At 44.1% G+C, this 19,076-nt stretch overlaps 1 protein-coding gene across 8 annotated transcripts in view; it reads right to left on the reverse strand.

Annotated features, from left to right (window-relative positions):
• The window catches only part of SMARCA4 (SWI/SNF related BAF chromatin remodeling complex subunit ATPase 4), a 56,818-nt gene that overhangs the window by 12,570 nt on the left and 25,172 nt on the right, over positions 1-19,076 (reverse strand). For 7 of the 8 annotated variants that reach the window (XM_074934824.1, XM_074934825.1, XM_074934827.1 and 4 more), the window contains exons 12-23: positions 18,766-18,816; positions 17,638-17,768; positions 16,930-16,987; positions 15,108-15,226; positions 11,396-11,546; positions 9,705-9,868; positions 6,864-6,930; positions 6,161-6,271; positions 4,778-5,020; positions 3,777-3,890; positions 2,562-2,669; positions 1,145-1,231 (exon numbers count right to left, since the gene is read on the reverse strand). In XM_074934824.1, the coding sequence (XP_074790925.1) occupies positions 1,145-1,231; positions 2,562-2,669; positions 3,777-3,890; positions 4,778-5,020; positions 6,161-6,271; positions 6,864-6,930; positions 9,705-9,868; positions 11,396-11,546; positions 15,108-15,226; positions 16,930-16,987; positions 17,638-17,768; positions 18,766-18,816 (1,404 nt within the window). The remainder of the gene's footprint in view (positions 1-1,144; positions 1,232-2,561; positions 2,670-3,776; positions 3,891-4,777; positions 5,021-6,160; positions 6,272-6,863; positions 6,931-9,704; positions 9,869-11,395; positions 11,547-15,107; positions 15,227-16,929; positions 16,988-17,637; positions 17,769-18,765; positions 18,817-19,076) is intronic. The other variant, XM_074934822.1, reaches the window with a different exon arrangement.

Below are 19,076 nucleotides of genomic sequence, written 5' to 3' on the forward strand. Positions count from 1 at the left end.
GACATAAAATCAAAACCCGGTGGTTCCTTGGCAGGGTCAACAACAAGCTGTTTGTTTAGAGCGGCTGAAACACTCCATGTGATTCTCCATGAGCCTCAGCGTCACAGCTGGTGTAAGGGTCTTGATGTGGTTCCATAGAGGATTGTGGGATTTTAAATCTTGTCTTTGGCGGGTTCTGCAGGTCATCATGCAGCAGAATCCCTGCATTTGCATTGACATGGTTGAGAAAGCAAGATGTCTGAGGAGCTCTTCTAATCTGCAGAGGCTGGATATGTGATAGGACCAGGAGCCAGTCGACTGGAGTCGATTTGAGCGTCCCTGACACTATGCGTATAGCATTATTAAGTTGAGTGTCAAGGAGTTTAGCATGACTGCTGTAAGACCACACAGGTGCACAGCATTTAGCTGCAGAATATACCAAGGCAATTGTTGCAGTTCATAGGGTCCATGGACTGGAGCCCCATGATGTTCTGGCCAATTTTCTGATAAGTGCGACACAAGACCTGACATTCTTGAGGTGTTGTTGAAAGGTCAAACTCTGGTCCAGTGTAACACCAACATACTTTGGGTTAGCCTTGTGGCAGACGTTCTTACCGCAGAACTGTGCGTCAAGTTTGGTATTAGCCATTTTATTCTTCGGTTGGAAAGCGGTCTAATTATAAATGGCAATAGGTTAATTCATAAGATATCCAATTGCTGTATGAAGGCCTGGAAAGAATGTGTAGGAATAAAGTAATTTTAAAGCATCTGTCTGGGGTCACTTGAGGTTAGAAGATGATCCCAAGGAGCAAGTTGGAGCACTGATTCACTAGTGGAACACTTGTTCTGTCGTCTCTGAGGAGAGACTGCATCCAAAGGGATTTGCTTGACAATGAGCCTTGATTTTGCCATTTTTAATTGATATCACTTCATTGAACACTTCATGTCTGAATAGGTTTAAACCAACGTTGGATGCTATAGGGAAACATTTTAAGATGAGACACAGGAACGCTACACAGTGCTGCCCTGAAAATTTACCCCACAGCATCCAAGCACAGCTTAGTTCATATATTACCCATTTTACAGAAAAGTGGATCTCTGCACTAAGGCACCTAGATCCTCATAGGAGCCTCTAGGCAACACTGATACAAAAATACAACATTACCTCTATGTGCTGAAACATGTACGGATGGTTACAGATCTTCCTCAGCTGCATGATGGTGTTCATCAGGGTTTTTGTACCACCTTTGCCCTGTGTGAATAAAGACAAAATTTACAGATATGTCCAAGCAGACATTAAAGCTGTGAAAGAGAAAGCGGAGGATCTGCTCCACCCCCCTTGCTATCATGGCATTCTACACTCTTGGCAAAATGTAAAATATCACATGAGAGAAAGCAGATGGGTGCAACTGAGGACAAAGATGGAATTATTCGCGGCTGATCACGTTTGCAGAACATTGAAGACAGTGAACGGCTGTTATAGCATGGATGGGACGTGGGATGCATCTTCACTCAGTTTTCAAAAGTGAATGTCACACAGATCTAGTATCAGAGCTGCCACTTTAGGAGAGAACCCAATCAATGACTCCAAAACCTCCTCCATACACTAGCAAGGCCAAGTCCCCCAGCCCCACTGCTGTGAAAGCTGCCCAGAACAGCGAGACAACAGTCAATCAGTGTAACACATTGCTCAGAAAGCTGAACTTCAAGGTGTTAAGGAGAAACCTTAAAATCCTCTTCCGCAATCCAAGGAATAAAGGGCGGCTCAGAGGATGCATACTGGAAAAGTGGACACTTCACCTTCAGTTCATTTTAAACCTGGCCCAACCTGCTGCTGCCATCGGATAGCTGTTGAGTGGCATGTGTGAAACAAGCTCTCAGTGCTCTCTGTGAAATTCCTGACAGTTATCCACAGCACAGCATCATCCTTCATGGTGCCCTTTTGGGCAGTCTTGGGAGAGGCATGCACAGGTTTAGGTCATGGTTATGTGGAGGAAGCCTGCACTGCCACGGTTCCTGCTGTACCCATTCTGTGCATTGGGGCTTTAACGCCATGCCTACACTACAGGTGCTATGGTGGCACAGCTGTGGTGCCATAATGATACTGCTTTAACCCTGTAGTGTAGGCAGACAACGGTGACAGAAGGGGTTTTTCGGTTGCTGTAGGAACTCCACCTCCCTGCGCGATGGTAGCTAAGTTGACTGAAGCTTTCTTCCGCTGACCGAGCTGCGTCTACACCAGTGCTCAGAGGTGTGGATTTTTCACATCCCTGAGCACCGCAACTATGTCGATCTAAGCTTTATGTCTAGATCAGGCCTCAGTTTCCAGGGAGCCAGTGCCAAATGCATTAAGGGGATTTCCCAAAGCACAAAGAGCAGTTAGGCACCTATGAAAGTGAAGGGGATCTGAATGCTTAACTCCACAAAAATGTCCCCTTAAAACCGTAACAGCAACGTGACTGGCAGACAGCATGGAAAAAAATCCAGTTTGGAAACAGGCCCCTGTACATGAAATGCTCTTCAGCCCTGCTGCATGTAAATGCAGGGAGAGCGAGGAACAAATCAGGGCCCTATTGCCACACCTTTTTATCCTTCTCCGAGCCATCAGTGAGCAGCACTCCCTTGGCCTGCATGTGTCTATACAGCACCCTCTGTAACGCTGACATGTCACACTTGATCACATACTCCACCTGGAAAGCAGAGGAGAGTTTAACATCACAAACAATAGTAACCAACCCTCCGTGATCCTCTGCATGCTCCCAAAACATCTCACTCCTATTTCCCCCCCCCCCCCAATCACTGGCCTGTAGCTCTGCACCCCCCACACACTTTGCTGTACTGCTCCGAGCTCTCTGCCAACCACTGAACTGTGACTTATTTCCCAACCAATTAGCACTGTTCTCAAGCTGGCCAGAGTGCTGATGAGATACTCTTTAACCAGAGGGCTCAGTGTGGTGTCTTTATGATGCTGCTGGCCCAGGAGCGGCAGAGTGGGCATACAAGTCACTGTGGGGCACGAACATCCATCACTATTCTCCCATCTTCCCCACTTTGAGCCCTACGACCTCAGTGCTAGAGAGTTAAGCCACCAATCTGGTTTGTTCTCCTCTGACTAGCATAGCCCATTGGGATGAGAATAGCAAGATGAAAAGCTGCAAAATACCATATAATTGCAGCAGTTCCTAGAAAGAAAACTAAATTTGGCTTCCACAGAAGAGACCTTTCCAACAGCACTGGAGTGAAGAAAGAGAAACCATAAAAAGCAAAAGCCTTTAGTGAGGACAACATGGAAGCAGCTGTCAAATGCTGGAGCAAATAGCAGGCAGCTTAACTGACAACTATATGCAAGTTAAAAAAAGAATAAATGGGTTAGTTCAACTAGCTCATCCCCCCACTCATGGGCCAGGGCAGGAGCGCTGTCTAGAGCATTTTTCACTACTTCCTCCTGTCCCATTGTACATGCTCAAATCTTGGGGCTTTCCCCACTTTCCTCAGGAGAGGTCATAGTCTCTCACTTCAGCTACATGACAACTTACAGCAGGGATGCAACATAAAACAAATAAAACCCTATTTAAGTAAAGCATAGTTCATAGATTTTAGAATCACAGGATCGTTTAGGCCAGAAGGAACCATTCGATCTAGTCTGATCGCCTGTATAACCACGTAGGCCAGGGAATTTCACTCCACTCCCCCTGTATTGAGCACAATAACTTGTGTTTGACTAAAGAACTTCTTCCAAAAATGCATCCAGGAAGCCTGGAGGGTGTGGGGGTGTGCATCTTCCTTATGAGCTTTACCTTTTCAGGCAGCTGCGCTTCTACCTCCTTCTTTAACCGCCTGAGCAGGAAGGGACGCAGCACTTTGTGCAAACGACGGATAATCAGAATAGTTTCTTCTTCATTCAAATCCACCTATTTTTTCCACCCAGGAAATAAAAAAAAAGGTTAAAATAACTTGAGTCTCTCCCCCCTCAACATTTTTCACTAAATACTGCAAGATCCCAACAACCACCCCCCCCCCCGCCCCCGCCCCGGCTCTTGTCTAGCCCATTCCCAGCAGATCTCAAAGCGCTTTGCAAAGAAGGTCACGATTATCCCCATTCTACAGATGGGGAAACAGACTCAGAGAGGGCAAGTGACTTGCCCAAGATCACCCAGCAGGCCAGTGGCAGAGCTGGGAATAGAAATAAGGCCTAAAGATTTCCTCCATAAACTGTGCAACTGATGACTTACAGTTTTGAGCAGCCACACAACTCTCAAAACTGCAAACTTGCTTATGCTGCTGTCCAAGTCTGGGGTTTCTGTACTGAAAACTCTAAAGGTTCAACCCCTGTGCTGTTCTATTACTTGGTATTCACGTCCCCAGTCACTGCACTTTAAGGAAGGTGTTTTGAATGAATATAACCAGTTCACTTAAAAGCCTTGAGGATTCTGTGCAATCCGAGAATCCATTTTGACACGAACCAAGGCAGCGCCTTGCTGGGATGGCTGGAGGTCTATGACCGAAAGATACCTTGCCCTTATTCCAACATTTGCTTATTATCAGTCTCTGTTTTATCCCGTACGGCTCAAACTCACTTTCTCTGCTGTCATGTCCCAGAAATTAAACTCTGAATGAAGACAATACCCCTCCCCTAATTAGCAAATGGTCTAAGATGGAGACCGCTGAGCTAGCATACCAGTTAACAGCTGGAAACTAATTACAACCAAATACTGTGGATACCCAGTGATTTGGTGCCTTATATTAGTACAAGACTGTCCAAACTCAACTGCTGCCAGATGGCTACTTCCACGCCTACCTTCTCTCCAGTCATGGCAAATGGAGCATTAAACCACTGCTCAAATGTGCTACAGCTCTTGAAGATGGTGGGAAGGAGGAAATTGAGTAGAGCCCACAGCTCTGGCAGCTTATTCTGTAGTGGAGTTCCTGTCAGCAGCAAACGACGCGGAGCTACGTAGTGTGTGTTGAGGACTTGGGTTAGCTTACAGTGGTGATTCTTCATTCTGTGACCTTCATCAACAATCATGTACTTCCAGCGAATCTGTAGAGACGGAATCACAACAGACACTGTGGGAATCCCACCTTCCATAAGCACAGCAGCTACATTCACGTCCTCAGACGCAGGAGAATCAGAGTCTTAACCATCCATGCACCTATGCCTGCCTAGCAGGGGGCCACCACCAGAGACCGATCAGAACTGACTAGGACTGTAAAAACCTAGTCAAGTTCCATTCAGGCTGCTGCTGGGAAAGTGCTGCCATTCATGAGCCCTTTCTTTGCCTGTGGTACAGAGAACTGAGACAGTTGATGGAATAAGGGAGAGAATGTAAAGAAAAGGGAAGGGGCAGTAATGTTGAGAAATGATTAAGGAAGAGACCCAGTTAGTTATTCCTAGCATCTCACACACCCTGTACCACCATCAGTAATTTCTTAGCTTCCTGGCCATAGCCAAATAATTTCAGTTACTCAAGAACTGGAGTAGTAAGGGAAAAGAGAAAGCTAAAACCTCCCTGCTAAGGCCATGTCTAGGTGAGAAAAGATGCACCAGTTTAACTGGATATAGTTAAACCGGCACAAACCCCTAATCAGTGCAGCTTAATTTAGTAGTTCACTGACACAAGATACAGATAAAGATCACAAGATAAGAGACGTTTCTGGGAGGTAACTAATGCTGAAATAACCCAGATAACTAGTCTTGTGAAGTCGCACACTCCCACACTTCTGGGGAGAACCTGCATAGACTGCCTTGACTTGATCAGGAGGTCTAACAGGACAAAAGACTTGAGGCTGTCACTTGATACAGTTTGACCTCGGAAGAGGGTAACTGACATGCACAAACCCCAAACTGAGACAGGCCACATGAGAGGATCTGAGGTACTTTAGATCTGCCAGCGTTTCTATGTGAAAGATGGGTGAGCACCTGCTAAGCTGGGCATGTGTATCTAAGCTGTTTATTGGTAAGGTATGTTTTCTCTGTAATGCTTTTGTTCTGAATGAAGAACATTTTGCTTTATGAGAGATGGCTGATCACTCCTTAACCCTGTTATTACCCCAGAGAACACAAAACTGCAGGGCCTGAGAAAGGTGATGGCTGGGAGCCTGAGCCCTAAGTGGGGTGGCCCTTAAGGCAGCCATGAGGGTGTCAGAGGTACAGTTAGCCATAGGAAACACAAACACTCACCTTGGCAAGAATGTGCTTATCTTTGATGATGTACTCGTAGGTTGTAAGCAAGACATTAAATTTCCCACTTCGAAGCTGAGGTACAAACGCCCGTCTTGCTGCTGGAGAGCCCTGGGAAAGGAGGAATAGGAGAAAAAAAAATTAAACCAATGTAACTGCCAGCAGGGGGCATTACTGAGGGCTTGTCCGACAGGGTCCAGCAATGCACCAGTAGAGAGGTACAAATTCTAAAGCGCACCAACATGCTGCACACCAACCGGCCCGTGTAGACCCTGCTGGCATGTTCTAAAAATTCCCTATTGCACATTTTTAGTGCGTGCCAGCAGCGTCTACACAGGCCAGTCAGTCTGCAGCACGCAGTGCATTGCAGAATTCACACCCCTCTAGTACACATTGCCACACTGTGTAGACAAGCTCTGATTATTAGCAACAGGGTGGAAAAATCCCATGTTCCTGATTGGCAGGAGGGAAGTAAATCTAGCTTGAATGTTTATACAGGCCGTGGCAGTTCGATATGAACGCTTGAGCGAGAGAGCGAATCTAATGCAGGGAAGAAGAGTCCTGAAGCAGCGGTTTATTTTTTGGATAAAAGGGAAGGCTGCATTTCTATCGGGGTTGGTTATATAGGTACTAAAAGCTGCTTACAAAATATTCAACCAAAGGTTTCACAGTGAGAAGTGTAGGACTGAACTCCACTACTTGCCTTGTAGGAGACCTTCACCACAGAAGGAGCCCATTTATCAAATTCATATGCCCAGTTTGACAATGTTCTAGAAGAGAGGGGAGGAGAGAAAGAGAACAGTAAAACCCACCCTTGCATAATGGACTCCAAACCTTTTATAGCCCAAAGCAGCCCCCACTGGTTGTAAAACCATAAAAGTCTCCAGCAGCTCTTCAGAAATCAGTACCCTTTATTCCCAGCTAGCAATTCTTGCTGCAAAATCCATTATCCAAGACACTCAACCACAATCCAAACAATTCTCTGTGACAATCATGAGATGTGACCACAGTACTCTCTTCTCTGCCACAAAGAACAGTTATTTACCTTACAGTAAATGTGGTTCTTGGAGATGCATTGCCCATATAGATTCTGCTCTTGGTGCACATGTGCTCCACGCACGAGAGATCAAATTATTTTGTTCAGCAGTGTCTGTTGGGACCACGCCTGCACCATAAGTAACCTCACTTCCCCCTCGCCTGAGGGCATAAAGGGCAGCGTGGGCCCAACTGCCCCTCAGTTCTTTCACCAGTACAGAACTCTGGAGTAGCTGAGAAAGAGGGAAGGTTGTGGACAAGATATTTCGAAGAACCAATTACCGCAAGGAAAGTAAGTGTCCCTTCTTCTTCGAGTGGTTGTCAACGCAGATCCCACACCTTGTGATGTGCAAGCAGTTGTCTATTGCTTGGAGGTGGATAACCAGAGTCTTACTTAAGTAGTGACTGCAGGACAGTCCCACCAAAATTGGCTTCCAATCTGGAAGCCTCCGCTAAGGAACAGTGTCTTGTAAATGTGTGGCTCAAGCTCCCGTAGCTACTCCACAAGTTTCTCTGTTTGTCTAGGTTAACTAAAACTTACCTATATTACATTGACAAAGACCATATGTGATGGGGTGTCCACCCCACCCAGGGCCTGGAAGGGTTAAGATGGCTAAATGGGCCAATTACCTGCCCAGGCTGCACTGGAGGAGCCAGGGAGCAGGAGTTGATTAAATAAAGCTCAGCTGGGCAGGAACAGCAGGCACCTGAATAAAGCCCAGGAGGTGACAGCAGCCATGGGATGCATGGAAGGAGTCTGCAGTCTCTCCCTGGGTGAAAGGAGGTGTGTGGGGCCTATATAGTATAACCTCAGAGTTACGAACTGACCAGTCAGCCACACTCCTCGTTTGGAAGTATTCGGCGGGAAGCACACACAGTACACTGCTGTGTTAAACAAAGAACTAAAAAAATTAAAGGAAAGTTTAAAAAAAGATTTCACAAGGTAAGAAAATTGTTTCTGTGCTTGTTTCATTTAAATTAAGATGGTCAAAAGCAGCATTTTTCTTCTGCATAGTAAAGTTTCAAAGCTGTACTAAGTCAATGTTCAGTTGTAAACTTTTGAAAGAACCATAAAGTTTGTTCGTAATGCTGAACTAATGTTCACCCCTCACTCTGAGGTTCTACTGTAGAGGGCAGTCGGGAGGCTGAAAAACCCAGAGAGGGGGGAAGCCAGGAAGATAGGAGAAGGCTCAGGGGTAAAGCAGCATGGTAGGACAGTGCAGGCCTTGGCTGCTAACTGGAGGGCCCCTGAGCTGGAACCCAGAGTAGAGGGCAGGCTCGGGTTTCCCTACCAGCCACTAGGGATGTGGCACCGACCAGGCAGAAGACAGTGGACTTCCTGATTTGTTCCAAAAAGACACTGTTACATACCCTGGAAGGGGGAACCACGGAGTGACCTGGTCAGAGGGTCAAGTCACGAAGAGGAGCTGCCATTCCTGGAACAAAGGGGTCCGCAGGATGACAGGAGAGACAAAACCAGAGGAGGGCACAATGCCTGGCCAGAGCTAATCCCCAGGACAGCCAGTAGGGGTGAGTGAACCCCAGGACACCATAAAAAAGGCAAACTACATTAACATGGTACTATTTCATACAAGGCTAAGTCAGTCGCACAGGGCGTGGAGGAAGCAGACGGTGCAGGGGTTCTGCATTGCTGCCACAGGAAGCAAGGATGGACAGAGGATGCTTGGGCCACTCAGCTTTTCTGCCCTGGAGTGGGAGGGCTGTGAGGACACTCAGGGCACAGCCCCAGCCCCATCAGATGCTACCGGACAAAATAATCTGACGTGGCATGTATTGGGTGCACATGCCTCAAGAGTGGCATCAGCATGGGCAATCGCTCGAAGAACCCTTCCATGAACTAGGGACTGAACTGAAAATATAACACAATCCAGTCGTGTGTGCGCACAGGGGAGTGCTGTCTTATTTTATTGGCGAAGATCTGTATTTTGGTATAACATATAAAGAGGAACAGTTCTGCTACAAACAGCAATGCCTGAATTCTGATTCTTCACACTGGCTCATTTATTTATTTAAGCTGACCTACTGAGTTGGGAAGGTGCCCTTAAACTTTTTCTGATTATTCAGAACATAAGTACTGTTAAAATGGACTAAATTAAGAGGTTATGAGCCAAAAGTCTATGACCGGGGGGGGGGAGAAACAGCTTCCCTTAGGGCAACTGCAGCATTATTTGGGTTTCTACAGGCACTTTTATCCAAGGACCTCAAGGCACTTTACAAAAGCTCCCAAACTCCCCTGTACAGTATCTCTACACTCATTTTGCAGATTATTAAACTGAGGCAAGGCAGCTGAATGAATTCCAAGGTCAGAGAGTGAGTCAGTGGCAGAGTGAGGAACAGAACCCATAATTCCTGACTCCCTCTTCCTCCCTGCTCTAACATCACACCCTGCTACCTTCCACAGCACAGCTAGAATTAACATTGCTCACTAAAAACATCTCCTAAACTTCCCAGTGCTGTAACCCACCATGAGTTCGAGCACCACACTTACGAGAGAGGTACGATAATGAGGAAGGGTCCATTGATACGCTTGTGCTCCATGAGGTATGTGATTAAAGCGATGGTCTGGATAGTTTTGCCCAGACCCATCTCATCCGCCAGGATACCATTCAGATTATTATTGTACAAAGAGACGAGCCACTCCAAACCTTTAATCTGAATAAAAAGATAATGGAGGATGATTCACAGAATGTAAACTGAACAGGATCTCAGAGGAAAAAAGCCACACTTCCTTGTGAATGATTTGCAGCCACTCACCTTATGTAACATTGTAGATTAATTATTCATAGATTATTAAACCTCTTGTTTTAGAGTTAATTATCTCAAAGCGCTCTTTAGCATTGATCCATTCCTCTCCCTTCTGGATCATGTGTACCACACTGAAAGCTCCCTTTAATGCTCTTTGCTTTAAGCTACAGAGGCAAAGTCTGGCTAACTGGTTATTTTATAAAAGACCTCCCCTCAACCCCAGAAGCCTGGATCATTTTATTCCCATCTGCATCTCTCACAACCTTAACAACTTTCTGGTTGTTTGCATGGACTGAAGGGAACAATCCTCCATTCCTGCAGTGTGGGAGAGATAAGAGGTGTGAGTCAACAGGCTCCTATCTTTAATCCCCAGGATTTCACTGACAAGTGCAATACACAACATTATAAGTAAGGTCTTACACCAGAGCCTACTGATAAGCACAAAAATTTAGTCCTTCCATAGAGCTTTGCATCTTCAAAGTACTGCACAATTATCTAATTACAACTAAAAATGCTAGATAAAGTCTGTCGAGTCACACTTTGTTCCCCAGAGACTACACGATTCAAGTATTATCCAGTCACCTTCAGCCTGTTTGGTGCAATTTGGGGTGGGCGGAGCATGTGTGTGTGTGTGTGTGTGTGTGTGTGTGTGTGTGTGTGTGTGTGTGTGTGTGTGTGTGTGTGTGTGTGTGTGTGTGTGTGTACACACATACGTTCACATGTTTAAAACTTGCAATTTAGATGTGTGTACACACGCGCATATGTTTAAAACTTGCTTGTCAGCTTTATTATATTGTGTATTTGCTTATGGAGGCACTTGCAATGAATTTTGCTCAGCAAGTTCAAAAGGTAAGAAATAATGACCTATTAACCCCAAATGGACTTGAATAAATCAGCTGGCAGATACAGCTGAAATAACTGAGCATGGTAAAGAAGTGCCACCTGATTAGAGCGGTGAGGGAAGCAGGACAGGAGCCCAACACCAAGCAGAGTGAAACCAGTTGCCTGGAACAATCTCAGGAGGGTTTTATGTTCAAATACATGTCTCAGTTCCTTATCTAGACTATAAGGCAGAGCAAGGTGTGCAATTTACTTCTAATAAATAATGACAACCTTTTGGAAGGGACATTACATCTCAGGCATCAGGGTTTAAGCCAATCTCTGACTACTAGAGGTCAGGATGAAACCTAATATGGGGGGCTGATTATCCTACATCTGTTATTGCAGAGTTCTAGGAAAACCTTCCTTTGAGCTGCTGGTCAGAGACCGGATACTGGACTAGATGGGCCTTGGGTCTGATTCAGTCTGGCAATTTCTAGGTTCTCCCCCCAGCGCTGAGTATACTTATGGTTTATCAGACATGCTGTATGCGTGCATAAGCTATTTCAATCACCATCACCCTGAATCAGGGTACTTCCTCCCTCAGTGTCTCACCTGGTATTGTTTGAGGACGCCATTGACCATGAGCGTAGACTGTTTGTCCACTCGTTCAGTGACCGCGTGGGCCACAGCGTAGTAAGATTGCAATCCCCTCGCCAGAGCTTGGGAGACCCCATACTCATCATCAACATCTTGCTTAGCATTTCTAAAAAATAAAGTAAATAAAGGGTTTTGAATGGATATGGAGAGAATCCTTCTCTGGGAGACTGGCTTCCCCGGCGCCCGAAGACCTCCTGGGGAACCCCACGAATCCTTGGATTTCATGAGCTCGTCTCTCCCAAGAGCCAATCAACTTCTTTGCTTTTGAAAGAATATTTTAGTCTCTTCTCATCCCTGTTTACTTTTCCCTTTGTCTCATGCTTTCTAAAATCAGGGAGCAAAAAAATAATGCCTGCACGTTTAATTCCTTGGAAACTAACCAGGTGGGATGGGATTTACAGCAGCGCCTAAGTGACTTCGGAGCACAAGTCCTGATGACTTTTGAAGATCCAAACCACAGTACACTTTTGAGAGAGCAAGAATCTTGACCTGAATGGTAAATTCTTATTGCCATTTCATCCAGCAGCTTGTGTTTGTTTTAAAGGAATTATGGTTTCAAAAAAAAAACAAAACAATTTAAAAAACACACTTCACCTATTTCCTCACACAGTTATACTTAGTCTATTATAGTTTCTTCTGCAAACAACTTAACATTTCCTGGTGTGATGAGAACCCCTTTCAACTGATGCACCAGAAACTGCCCAAATCAGAGGCTTAACACTACAACCAAATGATACTTTCCAAGTTCAATTTTTAAGGCCCCCACAACTTTTTTTTTTTTGGCGCATCTCAGAAAGGAAACTAGGATGGTGCAAGAGAGAGGGAGAAGATCTGTGAGTATGGGATGTCTAAGTCCTTATAAATATTAAAAGCAAAAAACTAGGTTACTTCCACAGTGAGGTTCAGTTTTTACATGCACAGAAGTATCCAGAATTTTAAGTTTAGTTGCGGAGAGAAACATAACTTGGACCCACTTTGAAATATTCAGTTTTTTCCATATATGGCGATAACTTTTATCTTTATTCGGGCAATGTCTGCCACCATGGGAACCATAAACTCTGTAATCCCTGACTTTTTGTTATGTAAAATGTCAACACTGCATTACCCTTTTTTCTTCCATTTCTTTAGTTTAAAATAACTAACAGCTCACACAGGTGCATTTATGCCAATACGGCTATATCCATACCCATGGGTGGTTTATATAAACCACCACATTATGCTACGTAATACATTGGCTTAATGCAGGTGACTGTCTCTCTAGACTGGCTGGTCACCAGAAAATGTAACAGCCCTCTGCTTATTGACAGCTGGAAGATTTTTCTTTAGCAAAGTAACCTGTCATGGGATAAGAGGGAAGGTCCTCTCAGGGACTGGTAACTGATTAAAAGATAAGAAAGAGTAGGAATAAATGGTCAGTTTTCAGAATGGAGAGAGGTAAATAGTAGTGTCCCTGAGGGGTCTGTATTGCGACCAGTCCTATTCAACATATCCATAAATGATCTGGAAAAAGGAGTAAACAGTGAGGTGGCAAAATTTGCAGATGATACAAAACTACTCAAGATAGTTAAGTCCCAAGCAGACTGTGAAGAGCTACAAAGGGATCTCACAGAACTGGATGACTGGACAACAAAATAGCAGACAAAATTCAGCGTTGATAAATACAAGTAACGCACATTGGAAAACATAATCCCAACTATACATATAAAACGATAGGGTCTAAATGATCTGTTACCACTCAAGAATTGTGGATAGTTCTTTGAAAACATCCACTCAGTGTTCAGCGGCAGTCAAAAGGGAACAGAATGCTGGGAATCATTAAGAAAGGGATAGATCATAAGACAGAAAATATCATATTGCCTCTATAGAAATCCATGGTATGCACACATCTTGAATACTGCGTGCAGAAGTGGTCACCCGATCTCAAAAAAGATATATTGGAATTGGAAAAGGTTCAGAAAAGGGCAACAAAAATTATTAGGGGTATGGAACAACAACTTCCATATGAGAAAAGATTAATAAGACTGGGACTTTTCAGCTTGGAAAAGAGACGACTAAGGGAAGATACGCTAGAGATCTATAAAATCACTGCTGGTGTGGAGAAAGTAAATAAAGTGTTATTTACTTCTTCTCATAATACAATAACTAGGGATCACCCAATGAAATGAACAGGCAGGAGGTTTAAAAACAAACAAAAGGAAGTATTTCTTCACACAACGCACAGTCAACCTGTGGAACTCCTTGCCAGGGGATGTTGTGAAGGCCAAGACTATTACAGGGTTCAAAAAAAAAAAAAAAAAAAAAAAAAAAAAAAAAAAAGTTGGTATGTTCCTGGAGGACAGGTCCATCAATGGCTATTAGCCAGGATGGGCAGGGATGGTGTCCCTTGCTTCAGTTTGCCAGAAGCTGGGAATGGGCGACATCCCATGAACAGGATCCCAGGATCCCAGAACAGGATCACTGGATGATTACCTGTTCTGCTCATTCCTTCTGGGACGTCGGGCATTGGCCACTGTCAGAAGACAGGATACTGGGCTAGATGGACCTTTGGTCTGACCCAGTATGGCTGTTCTTATGTAGCTCGAGTGATAGGGGCTTATAATTATGGAGCTAGAGGGTAAAGGTTCATGCCTCACTGATTGATTTTCTAAGAGATCTGCTCTAGTTCAAACAGGACTTAATTCACGACAGTCCTTTGACCAGTGTTATGCAGGTCAGACTAGATGATCACAGTGGCCCCTGCTGGCTTTATAATCTAGGACTGATGTCTGTAGGCAGAGTTTTTGTAGCGGTGTTGGTCCCAGGATATTGGAGAGACAAGGGGGGGGTGAGGTCTTTTACTGGAACAACTTCTGCTGTGAACTTACACAGAGCTCTTCTTCAGGACCTCTAAAGCTTCTCTCTTTCACGAACCATAAAAGATATGACCTCATCCCCTTGTGTCTCTACTGATGTTTGTAGGTATGCAACCATGGTTTGTCACGCTATTTTCATCTGCATACCTTTTCCCTTCTCCAAATGTAGCTAAGGCAGCATTCCCCTCTGAGGAGGAGGATACCTAAGCATGAAACTTTAAATTAAAAAAACAGCGCCCAATTTCCTCTGCACTTTGGTAACCAACATGTTAATTTCTCTTCTGTTTTCAAAAAACCTGGACCAATATATTCAAAGCTTTCTAGGAGAATCAGACATAAGTCTCATTAAAATGAACAGGCATGGCATCTATTAAGTGGATTTGAATCTCTCAGCCTTAATCTCTGGGTAAAAAGACTAAGCATAACAAATCAGAGCCCCACAATGTAATTTTTTAGGGAGCACTGGGAGGGAGTTACAAGAGACTGGCAATAGGGATTAAAATTAAAGCTATTCTAGCAGTAAATGACATGCAAAACTTTCACAGTGAAGTATAATATTTTCATGTGCCAGTCAGGTGAAAGACGGACTTCACAATGGAACGCTGCCCTTTGTGCTGGGACAAGAGAAACAGCAGTTCGCAAGTCTTCTCTTGCCAGTTATTTGTGGGAGGCATAATTGACAGGCACTAAGTGATCTAGAATAATGGAAATCAATCCAGGCTAATCCTGGGTTGTTTTTGCCCCCCCAAAGGGGAAACAAAACGGGCATCAGGATTTAAAAATACTGACATAGCAAGTGACTAGGTGGGGCTTACTCAATAATGTGCCTGGCATCGACTTCTGACACATCGTCACTGTCTGGATCTGGGATCTTCTTCTTTTCCTCCACAGGCAGGGCAGGCTGAGCAGGTTGTGGCTGTTCCTCTTCCTCCTCCTGCCAGAAATTGAAGGCTCCATCACTGGGACTATCAAGTTACATACACTCCTTCTCATGTATGAGGGAGAGGGCAGTGTTCTGTATCCTCACAGCAAGGCGGGGCTGATCAAGTCTGCATAAGCCACTTAACATGCAGCAAACTCTTTAAATACATGCTGCAGACTTTGCGCACACACAAAAAAAAATCACCACTCTGGAGACACCTCTTTTTCCTTCCTTCCTGCTCCTGAGATGCTATAAAGCATACAGCTTTGTTCACCAGCTGGTGATGCAGGAGACTTCAGCACACAGAGGAAATGAAGGACAGTATATATGCCAGTTGATTGGTTGGAATGCATCCGAGATGGATATTTGCATTGACTCTCCATGAGTAGGAATCACCAGGAAATGCACATATAAAGCTAGAGAATCTCTTTGCATCTCCCTGTAGATCTAGATACCACAATTGTACTTTGTGATCATATTTGTGGCCCTTTTGCGTCATTTTCTTTTAGAAAATGGCAAAAAAAAATCTTTGATCAATTGGGTAGAAATAAACCCTTAGGCCAAACACGAGGCTCCCACACCCATATTTAGACACCTAAATACAAGCAGCCCTTTTCAAAACAGGTGAGCACTTGCTTTTCCCCTTGACTTCAGTGAGATTTGTAGATGCGTGGCACCTTTGAAAAAAAATCACACCATTTATATAGGTACCTACATAAATCCCTGTTTTGTCTCCTTCCTAAATATGGATGTAGGAGCTAACCTTAAGCACCCTAGTTTGAACATTTTTCATGTAAGCTCTAGAACACTGATCATTCAAAGCTGACATACAGATGCACCCTACCTCCCGCATACATATTCTAACAACCCAACCTCATTTCCCAAAGCAATTTAAAAATACATCTTTTGACAGGAGTGAGAACTTCCATTATGCGGGCAAAACTGTGTTCTGCCCCTAAGCTGCCAGTGCAGAATAACAGTCTAGCACACAACAAGTGCAGAGCAGTAAGACAGGGAGATTGAGCCACTAGTCACTGCCAACCTCATTAAAAAAAAAAGAAGATTTACCCTATCCCCAAAATATTATCTCTCCTTCACCCCAACTTGCGGAGTACTCAAAGATTCTTGGTGCATCTTGGACCTACTACTTTTAAAAATGTACATAGCTTCAGACTGTTTATGAATCTTTACGAACTCATAAGAAACAGTCACTGCCTTACAGACCCGGTACAGGATCCTGTAGGACAGGGGGTGGATCTCTGCAAAATTGCCCTGTTCTGTACACTCCCCTTGAAGCTCTTGTACTGACCATGGTTGGAGACGGGATACCAGGCCAGATGGACCATTGGTCTGATCCACTATGGCAGTTCTTATGTTTTTAAATCCTTATTGACGTATGATGGCAATGTCAGTCTACTATCAGAAGTAAAGGCTTGCAGGGTTGTGTCCTTGTTAAGACATGACAGAGGAAGAGATACTAAGTGGAAAGGGGTTGGAAATATGACAGCACGAGGTTATTTGATTCACACTGCACACATTTGTTCTTTCAATATTTATTTGTTCTAAATGAACTCATTTTAGCTAAAATCGACACTGAACTATATTTGAAAAATAAATACTGGATTCAGTTTAATGACTTTTTTCGGTCTACTGGTTAGTTTCTATTTTAAAATACGAAAGTACCCAAAAAATATGACTTAGGCACATCCACTTACCTCTTCCTCCTCCTCCGACCCACTTTCTTCACTGTCAGATCTGGGAGCTACTTCATATCTAATTAAATACAAATATTAATATTTAATATCAGTTCTGATTCTGACAGAGCAATGCACAAACATGCGACTAGCTTGGTCTCTAAAAGCCTTTGAACTCAAGCTAGAGTGAGATTACTGCTACTTTTAACACAGGAATTTGTCTAATTTTTTTCCCTTTCTAATCCCAGGTTTTAGGACCCGTGCTTAGAAAAATTTATTGGGTCTGGGTGCATAAGTAGAGGGCCACCAATTAAGCATCTTTTGCAACAGTATTTCCCACATAATTTTAACAGTGCCCCGACCGCTGCAGTAAGGTTAAAGGAATCTTCGCTTTCTAATGGTATAACATACTCCTTCCGACCCTTTGGGACTCTCAAGGTGTTAGGCTGGGCCTATGCTGATATTTTGGGCTTTTCTTGCCTGAATTGAACCATTGCAGGCCCCAATCCTGCAATGATCTCTGTGAGGGAGGAACCTTGGAGACACACAATCACTGCAGGATCAGGGCCAGTATCCCAGACTGTGAACTGGTGTAATTTTTGACCCATTTCAGTTAGAGCATGGAACAGGATGTATAAGCAAAGCCACAGAATGCATTACAGCAAATGTGAGACTGTCATCCTTCTGGCAGGACACCAGATGGCAATCTGGGAACTAGTGATGGCTTACCCTGGGTTCATTTCCAACCAGGTGTCCAGCTGTCCAGCCTTTGGAGCATCTGTGCCGGTAAGGATTTTACCGCTTTCCACATGGATCACTTTCACAGGGAGATCACTCATTTGGCTGGTCTCATCCAGAGGCTGAAAAAGCACAACATATGTAAATTTCAGTATTCCACCTGGAATTAAAGCTTCTCTGTGCTCTATTAGCCAGTGCTTTAATTAAAACCAGTTAAGTGCTATTGCAGAAATATTTATGAGGCACCCACTGAAGTTTTAAAACACCGCTTTACCCAAAGAATAAGTAGATCAAAGCTTTTTTTGGTTTGTTTTTAAAATTTTTGGTTTGCACTAATCCAAAAAGAAGGAACAGGAAACCACTGTCTTGACCTAGCTGTGACAAAAGTGCTGATTAGCATTTGAATTATTGTAATGTGAAATATCTCCAGCTTCTCTTATAAATTAATTTGCCACTCAGTACTTCCTTTGTCACAAGTGATCTTGCAACTTCTTAGGTATATGTGTAACTTTCAGCATTTTTGTCCCACTGAGTTCACTGGGACTTCTCACATGCCTAAAGTTATGGGTGGCTCTCCCTTAGGTTCTTATGGCCCTGATCCCAATAGTATCTGATCACCTTGCAATCTTTAACATATTGATCCTCACAGCACTGCTGTAGGTAGGAAAGCACGGTCATCCCCCTTTTACAGACACATTTACCCAAGGTCACACAGGAAAACTGGAAGAGCTGGGAATTAACTCCAGCCTCCCAATCCCAGGCTTGTTTACTCTCTACACCCTTCCTCTCCTACGTGATATATCTAAGGGTTTGCAGGATTGGAGCCAGTGTGAGCACACTGGAGTTGCTGCCGAAATTAGCAGTGACATGACAGGTTGGAGAGGCTGCCAGAACCATTCTTGCGGGTGGAGACAGTAAGAAGACAGACAAATATTTCTTTACAAAGTTGAATATGTTCTATTTTAGGAAGTCTTGATTTAGCCATCTACTGCACTACACTTCAGTGCTGTTTCTCTTTCAATCCAAAATCTCGTCATCATAACTGATCCTTTCAACGTGTGGCTAACAAACGTTTTCTATCCTACTTGGCACCACATGAAACAAGTTTCTTGTGCTTACTTCGCCATCTGGTCCAATTGCAGGAGTTTGCCCTTCTGCATTCTCTGCCTTCTGAAAGAAAGGGAACACAACTCATAGCAACCCTTTAATAATGGGAACAAAAATCAAACCCACAATATGAGCACTGCACTGGAATCGCATGCTTATAATGCAAGTATCCCAACTCAAAAGGAGGAGGGTGGGAAGGGAGGACACAGTTAAATGCAGAAGCGCTCAGGTTGGAGCAGATTTGTAAAGTTCTAGCCAAGAAATCCTCCTTCAAAAAGAGCTAACATTTTAGACTGGTTTATCACAGTCATGCAGTGTTATAT

Source organism: Natator depressus, chromosome 20, assembly GCF_965152275.1.
Source record: "Natator depressus isolate rNatDep1 chromosome 20, rNatDep2.hap1, whole genome shotgun sequence".
In the NCBI taxonomy this organism is placed as follows: domain Eukaryota; kingdom Metazoa; phylum Chordata; order Testudines; family Cheloniidae; genus Natator; species Natator depressus.